The sequence below is a fragment of the Pinus tabuliformis genome, chromosome 5_2 (assembly GCF_031772625.1).
Source record: "Pinus tabuliformis cultivar Carrire ecotype Pingquan chromosome 5_2, CPIR1, whole genome shotgun sequence".
Taxonomy (NCBI): Eukaryota; Viridiplantae; Streptophyta; class Pinopsida; order Pinales; family Pinaceae; genus Pinus; species Pinus tabuliformis.
The window spans coordinates 412209059-412218032 of NC_142306.1; the positions used below are offsets into that span (position 1 = coordinate 412209059).

The 8974-nt window shown below is 35.2% G+C and overlaps 1 protein-coding gene across 1 annotated transcript; it reads left to right on the forward strand.

The window, feature by feature from the left end:
- The first annotated feature begins 728 nt into the window (after positions 1-728).
- LOC149159273 (E3 ubiquitin-protein ligase Os04g0590900-like) lies at positions 729-1323 on the forward strand. The gene is made up of 2 exons (XM_089434245.1): positions 729-872; positions 1093-1323. The coding sequence occupies exons 1-2, from the start codon at positions 729-731 to the stop codon at positions 1321-1323; spliced, it is 375 nt and encodes a 124-aa protein (XP_089290371.1).
- Positions 1324-8974: the final 7651 nt, after the last annotated feature.

The following is an 8974-nucleotide window of genomic DNA, read 5'->3' on the forward strand; positions in this document are numbered from 1 at the left end:
TTGAAGCTAGATGTTTGGAATAAGTTGTCTACAACTTTCAAATAATGAAAGATGCTGGTTTTGCAGGGAACTATGTGGTTTTTAGTTCTTTGATTAAGGTTTATGGTAAAGATGGCCTTTTAAAGGGAGCACAAGAAACATACAAATGCATATAGAAATTGGGTGTTGATCTGGATGCCTTTTTATTTGGTTGTATGCTTGACCTGTGAGATGTAGAATAAATTGGAAGAGATGTTCTATTTAGACAACTCTTGTATGAAGCTCACCAATCCCATGGGCTCAAAAGAAAATCCAAGGTAGGATACTTGGTAATTTTGATAACGTTGTAACTTGGATCATACTTTCACAACCAAAAGTTAATCTCATACTTATTTAACTAATTGTTAATCTCAAAAATATAAATAAAGTGACGAACTTATTAAAAAAAATACACAAAACAGACATTTATAATAATTTTTACTTTTATTTTATTGAAATTCATATTTACAATTTAACCAGACTGAAAAAATAAAAACCCAACAGTGAATTAACCAAGTTGACTCATCTCTCCCAACATCTTGGGCATACTTTTATTATAGAGCGTTTTGCTTTGTTCATATTACTGGATTTGGAAAGTTTTTTTATTGATAAAACAAACCATCAATCCATTGAAAAGAACAACTGAGAGTAATTTAATTGCAGAGTTGTGTTGAAGACTGATGTCTCCTCTTTTAGTAATAGTAGAGATCATGCAAATGGCTATGGTGATATCAGATGTATTTCTTTTCCTTGGTATTGGAATTATGATTTCAAATCATCTATGTGTTGTGGGTAGAGCTCTCAGTAGAAGGTTGAACAATAGGGCGCTTGCACAAATAATAATTTCTTATTCTGTTAGAGACAATGGTGGAGGGGTGTCTTAGGGGGAGGTGCAAAAACTGCCTTCCTTTGAATATAAACATGGTGGTATGTATATTATGTTACATAGAATGCTTTGCAATGATGATGATAATAGTAATAATGATGATTATAGTACTAGAAATATGAATTTTAGGATTGAGAGTGGATGAATTTGATTGTTCAGTGTGTGTTATTTGCTTGGATGGATTTCAGAAAGGTGAGATATGTCATTTGCTCCCTGTTTGTAGGCATACTTTTCATGCAAATTGTGTGGATTCATGGTTGTATAAGAATCCCCTGTGTCCCATTTGTAGGACTACAACTTGGCAGCATGGTGGGGAAAGAGGGACAGTGGTGTTGGAGAATGTGTTAGAGTTGGCCCAAGTTGAGGGTTGTGAGATTGGTAGTGGGACTAGAGACATTGCTACTAGGGTTGTTGTGTAAGGAGGGGTAAGGGAAGGGTGGGGTCTTGCTCTCATCAGCATGAGATGTCTAATTTGGTGTGCAATCCACTAATGCAATAAGGGACACCATGAACAAGAACCAAAACCCATATGTACCAACTCCCAAATGATAAGTAAATCCCAAGTTATTACTTCAACATGCATTAACTACACCATTATTTAATTTCTAAACAACATAACTGGGGATTTATTTATTAATTGGGATTTAGGACATTTGTGTTTGCATACAACACCTCCATTTAAAATAAATAACTACCCATATTCCTCAAGACATATGTGTATAGCTTGTTTTCTAAGAGACCATCATTAAAAAAGAGAGGCTAATTTCATAATTTGAATAATGGATCAATTGGTTTCAATGTCCCAAAATCAGGCATAAAAAAGGAATAATGATGTGGGTTCCTTTCACAAGTCAAGATCATACCTAAACTATGCTCTAATATGGGGATTTGAAGTGCAGATTAGATCGGTATTCAACCATATATAGCATGTCATTGTAATGCACAGAGAAATTGATAGGAAGAAAACTGTAAGGCCACAAAAGAGGAAGTTGAAAGTTGAAAATACACTAGTAACTCGCCATGCCAGTAACAATATTCCTTTGTTCCTTCAAAATCCCTATGGTCCAAACCATACATATATGCATAATCTTTTATTTACATAAATGGCATGTTTATCATTTCCATTCATTTCCATTCATAATTTTTGAACATTGTAGTGTATTATAAGTTTGATTACTGACTCGCAGTCTCTCTATATGCCTTCCAAGATTTGTCAAAATATGCTAGTGTTTCTACTAGCATGAAAAATTATTCATAAACTCAACATAATTATGATTAATCATCCATAGGTATGATTCATATTAGTCCCCCTGGTCTTTTCTTCTCTGGGCAATTGTTTACAACATTCAAATAAACCAGGCTTTGCAACGTAGATGGCATGCCCCATCTAAAATTGATAATTGAATTGTCTCTCATACAAATACAATGTCTTCAAGGTTGTATTGGTTTCTAGAGACAAAATGAACCATTGATTTTGTAGTGATTGAATGTGACACCTTGTGGCGAGGGAAGAGCTTGGACTTGCTGTCAATCCCCACACACCTTGAGATAAGCTTTAGGAACTAGTGGGAACTCCAGGCAACAAGGCTTAAAGGGAAGGAAGAATAAGGCTATATGGTTAGGTCAATGGGAAATAACTCTCTGCATGCATAGGTCACATATCAGACTTATTACTTCTACTATCAAATATTGTTATAACTTTACTTAGATTATGTCTCTTAATACTTACATTACCCGAAATATTATTAGGAGGTATTTCATTATTTAGAAAGGTATGGTTGGTGAGATATAAGTAGTCTTCACCAGTAGTTTAAAACCATATTATTTCATATTTATACTTAATAGGAGAACATCTCATATCTCAGGTAGTGTTAGAGATTTTGAAAAAACATCAATACATAGAAAATATTAGGAAATGTGAACTTGCTTAGAAATCATTAATGTTTTTGTGGTACATGATCAATGGAGGGGAACTCAATTATGAAAGGTTACCCCAGTGGAAATATCATTAAGATTTCTCTCTTACTCAAATTGGGCTACATTTATATCACATAACATATCACATCACTATTTATCTATGCACTTTTTTCATATGCTATCCACATACATTGTTTCCTTTGCAACATTTGGTGCAATTGCTAGTATAATAATGGAGGCAAGTAAGTGATAGTAAGAATATTTATTTACATATTTATTTTGTGCAAAGAGTTTCTTAAATTATGGTGGGAAGTAAATGATGGTGAATATGTTATTTACTTGAGATGTTTAAATAATAATTTATTTTCCAAAATTAAACATCACAAGTAACATTAGTTAAAGCTTAATTAGTAGTCTTACCTTGTCACGTTTTAATAAAATTTATAAGTAAACCCATAATTGTTTAAAATATATGTGATGCATTATGGATATGTGACCTTTGAAAGCAACTACTAAAAACGAACCTAGTTGAATACTTTGAATTGGCATAGTAAGTCTTCAAGGAAATCCTCCAAACAACTTGTCAACAAATGTTCTCGATATCAATAACAAGTTAACATTGTGCATGCCAAACTATCAATTCCTTACAACTGCACTCAAGTTATTTGATTAGATGAAGGGAAAGCACAAGCAAATTGCTACTTAAAAAAACCACAGGAGCGAAACTTAAAATATAATAAGCTAACTGCGAATGTGGGGAAAGTAACTAGCTAAAGTAAATAGACATGAAGAGGAATATACTTACTAAATGGGCACGAGTAAGGATAATCAATATTCTATTTAATGACACAGTTTGCAATCACAGTCCATGTAGCTATCTATCTCTAACACAAACACAATATAAACTAGGTAGTTTTTTCGCAACCCTCGAGGCTAGCTTCCAGACTAGTCTTTGCTTCATTTGTGTTAGTGCTGCGAGAATTATATTTAATGTTTCTTTTCATTAATCCTCTTTGAAGTATGTCACCATGTTACAAGGTAAGTGAGAGGGTTTATTCTACTACATGATTCTCGTTCTTGTTTCTCTGTTCCTACTTCTTACCTTAACTTGATCATTGGATCTCTTGCAAGATTACTCTTTAGGAAGGGACAAATGCTAGCTTCGAACCCCACCTGGAAGTTTTACACATGTACAGGTAACCTATGCTAGCATAATTCTTTCATTATACCCCCTCTTGATTATAAAATTGCACTGTTATTTTATTTCTTGTTAATACAACTTGTTTTTGTGTTTCCAGGGTTATACCACTGTAAAGACTCTTATGGGTGTTCGGTACTTCAAGTCAGCTCTACAACAACTACTCCAGGTTCTCTTTCATTTTCTCTTCATACAAAAGTTTGGTCTTCCCTTTGGTGTCTCGGCCCCCTCCCAGGGTATGGTTATGTGATGATGAATCCCAACTTGTGGAAACCATTTAATCCCTTCAAGGGTTTTATCATCGATTAGTTGTTTTCTGGCATGGCATACAACCATACAACAAGTCATTATTTCTATGATGACTATTGGTGGCCATTAACTTATTTTTATTTTTCATATGAGACATCTGTTTTAAGTGGTTTTGCAGGTAAAGGGACAAACTATAGTCCTCTACTTGGCCTGCTTGAAAATATTGTGCGGTCCCAGAATTAACAATAGAGTTGGACTGGTTTTCTTGGTAATTTCATGTGAATATCTAAATACTTATTAAGAGCTTGAATGCTGAAGAGAACGAGATATTTGCATAAGTACATTTTATTTATTCCTATTTAACCAACTCTCCTCATGGTTCTTAGATTTGTGTATTTAGAAGTTAAATAACATCTCCATCTACAAACCCTACGGGTTCTCCTTCTTGAGGAATTATAAGTGTTAATTCCCTCTCGAATTATTCTGTTCTTTACATTTTCCTGTTAGTATCTTATTTCTTAGCTTGGCCTTTCTACAAGCATGAGCAATGTTTTCTTTCACTAAAACATTATAGTGAATTTTTCCAGCATATTTCTAAAGAAAACATTATCAGATTCGTTTCATATAGTCCTGAATCATTATTACAATCTATTTTATTTATAGGAAATCAATTTGCAGTATTTTTATCTATTTATTTACATGGGAACACAATGAACACAATATTTATTCAATTATTGTGTTTTTACTTGCATGAAAAAGAAGAAGTGTACACAAAATAGTCCATTTTATTTGCAACGCAAACCACACATATATCTTCATTCAAATAACAATAGCCACATGTATATACATTTAATTTACTGATACAATCCATTTAATTCATTCGACCCTTTACAGATTGTATTCTTTACTAAATGAAAACAAAATCAACGAATCATAGTAATACTTATCTTTTAGATGTACTATGGATTTAATCGAAAAGTTTCACCTCCCAATGGTGAGACTGCCTATTACATCTTGTCTCCCCCCGAGCCTTTCCTTGCCCAACAGTGTTTCCTCTGAAGGTATCCTTTACTTGGATCTCAGGACCTCCAATCCAATCCTGTACTGTACCTTTCTGAATTAGTTTAAGGTTCCACTGACTCTCCATTCAACTCAAGAACCTTAGTTAAGAAATACTCTTCCTATGTCCTTAACCATTTAGGTTCTAGTTTTTCCTTCCTTTCTCCATCACCTCCAACCAATATTTCTATCCTCGGAACTTCCACTGAGATGGGTATTCCCCCTCCCCTCTCTAGGAAAAAGAGAAGGAAAACTAAGACGTAACTAATTCTAACCATGAGGGAACAATTAGAAATCAATTTCTTTTTCTTTATTATTATTATTATTACTCTTGGGTCACTACTATGACCTTTTTTTTTAATTTTACTTTAATGTAAAGTTAATAAACAACAATTCGGAATTACTAAACTATGTAAGTAAATTGATAATAACTGTTCAATAACAAAAAAATATAATTCAACACATCTGGGTGTTACATCTTCCCCATCTTGAGCGAAACATCGTCCTCTGTGTTTAGTCTCTTCCTCAAATAATTCTGGATATGCTTTCCACATGAATTCCTCATCCTCCGAGGTGGATTACTCCGGGATGAAGTGCGTCCATTGCACTTCAACCTAGGTGATGGCTCGTCTCTGCAACGTTGTTTCTCTTCACTCGAGAATGTGTTTAGGCTCGACCAGGAATTCTCCATCTGCTTCAACCTTCCAATTCCACCATCGTAGGCTGATAATCTGCTTAGTGATCCTCCAACGCTGCATTAATCCTGGTCATACTCGTTGCCACCTCCCCAACTATATATTTTTCTTACACATTATTAACTGGTTCAGACCTAACACAATGGGGACAATTCTTATAGTAGTGGGGTTCTCCACAGCCCCAACATTACAAAGGAGGTTTTTGTCCTTGGCTAAGTTATGGATTTCTAGATGCTTTAGTGGCTTTGTCTTCTATTTTCCACTTGGATTTTCACTAGTTTCTTCCCTGTGCTTTATTTGCTTGACCTCTCTGGGCATTTCTAAAATTGGCAAACTTGGTGCCTCTAGAGTTTTGATAGGTTTTTTTACTCTTCTTCTGGGGATAACTTTTATTATTGTCTCCCTTTTGCTTCACCTATTGGTAGCACATTAGAGCCTTTCGAATTACCTCATCCATAGTTTTAGGATTATAAAATTCTATTCTTTCTTTCATAAATATCGGCAATCTACTCAGGAAGCATTGTACTTTAGCTTTTTCCTCTCAGATATATGGCACATAATGTAATAGTGATGTAAATTTAGTCACATACTCATCCATAGTTAATTGCCCCAACTTTAATTCATGGAATTCTTTAGCCTTTTCATCATAAAATCATTTTTTTTAAATATTTATTCTTAAATTTATTTTGAAATTCATCCCAAGTTACATCTTGTTTATCGATTCCCTACACTTCTTTTAACTCCTCCCACCACAGGGTGACTTTTCCTTGGAGCTGATAAATAGCTAGTCTTGCTTTAAGGTTATTGTCATACTCATAAACTTGAAAGTATTTATTCATATTAATAACCCAAGCTTCTACAACTTCCTCAGCCTCCCCATCAAACATTGGGGGTTTTATTTTTCTAAATTCCCCTTGCATTTCTAATTTTTGTTTTTTTCGTTTTCTTTGATCAGAAACATTTCATGGCTCCTCTTCGTGATTATTATACTACTGTAATTCCCTTGAGCGTGGCTTCCTTTTGGAATCTCCTCATCCTTGTGCTATTGTTCTTCATCAGTCATGGTCTTGGGGCCAGGACTGGGTCCAGAGGTGTGATGGTTCTACTTGTCATAAAGACTTTTCAGAATTTTCTCTTATTCACGCATTAACCTTTCATTATCTATTCGTAACCAAACCATTTAAGCGTGCATTTGTTGCAAAATTTCCAGCAATGTACTAGTCTAATTCTGCTAATCTGCCCCTAATTGCACCCACATTCCAGAAGCTACTTTAGGATTTGGCATGGGACCTGTTATCACTCCAAGAAACTCTCCTAGGTTGTAGCTCGGAGATGCTTGGTAACATATAATCTTCAATATTGTTCTCTGAACTATTGGAATAAATGATGGTTTGGATCAAGTTAGATAACCATTTCAACTCTATTTTCACACAATGCATGCATGAACACTCTCACCAATACAAGGCTTTAGACTACTAATGCTCAATAAGTTATAAATTCAATGGATAGATGGAGAATACTGACTATACCAGTAGATTGCATACATAAACATACATCAATGGCTAGCTACAGGCAGCAAAAGAGAATATTGACTGTACTAGCAAATGCATATATGACCACATATGGATGGCTAGCTGCAGGGAGCAAAGAAGCTTGAAAATCTAATATATCAAAGTAGAGATAAGATGACAGTTATCTGGCCTCAAACACAAAGAAAACATGAAAAAACGGTTCAAGTGAAAGCATAGAACAACAAAGAGTATGGGTATTGAACATGTAATGGCAAAAGAAGCTTATATTGCTAGAATGAAGATGAGGAGCTTGGATGAATAGAGGAGGAATAATCTCCAAGAGTTGAACCTCTATTACATCTTTGCTTTAGCTATTTATAGCATGTTTACAATGCTCCTGAGCTCTCTAGAAGGCTCGAAGTCTTAATCTACCTGATATGCATTGTTAACTGATTTGATCCCTTGAGGGCAAGCATGGCTTGAAGGTTTTTCCCCTTCTGACAGAGGAATAACGGCATTCAGATATTTTGGATAGTCTGTTGCGCTGTCTGGGAGTTTTCCTGTGCCAGAGATGCTCCATAATGTTTGTTGGGGTGGCTGTTGCACTGTCTGTGTTGTTGATGCTCCCTGATCTTGTTTGATTCGGGTTGCAGTGTGCTGTGGCCCTTCCAATGATTTAACAAGGCATGTTTCTGTTATAGCAGAAGAGCATTACCCCTGTGGTGGACCTCTGTTGAAAACAATGTGTATTTTTGTTTTAAATAGAAAACATAATCATCACTGCTAAATCCCGCCTTCTCTGTCCTTTCGAACTTCAAAGGTCTTCAAAAATGGTTTATTCTTCTCTCGGGTCCGCCCCAGTCGCCCTCGCAATTCGTAAAAGCCTGCATCCTGTGTGTTTTCCTTGTATACGGAAATCCACAAAAGACACTAAAAAACACGTAAAATTGGCTTTGGCGGACCTGAAACAGTATATTTTTTAGCTCTGAAACCCTTTCGGGTTTAGGCTGTATCGCTATCGGAACTGCCAAGTTTCCTTTTTATATTTTGTTAAAATAACGAAAATACGTAAAAACATTAAAATATGGCTTTCCCTGGATTTCAATATATATATATATATATATATATATATATATATTTATCTCGAAACCCTTTCGGGTCCGGGCTTTATCGCTATCGGTGCTGCCAAGTTTCCTTTGTATTTCGTTAAAATAATGAAAAACTGCAAAAAATGTTGAAAAAGCTTGGGCGTGGACTTCAAATATTATCAAACATTGTATTACATAACCGTCAAGTCCAGTTATCGCATCGCAAACATATATGTGCATAGCCTCTGGTCCTTGGTATAACGCTGATGTGATATCGGCGATGTGATCCAATCGCAATCGGTGATCGCTCCATGCCCGGGCCTTATATATATATATATAAATGCATATGTTCC

What these genes read in the sequence shown, in the direction of transcription:
- LOC149159273 (XM_089434245.1), top strand. Translation starts at nt 729, where the DNA reads ATGCAAATGGCTATGGTGATATCAGATGTATTTCTTTTCCTTGGTATT. An exon ending in AAATAATAATTTCTTATTCT is followed by an intron (nt 873 to 1,092) that starts GTTAGAGACAAT and finishes GATGGATTTCAG; the next exon opens with AAAGGTGAGATATGTCATTT.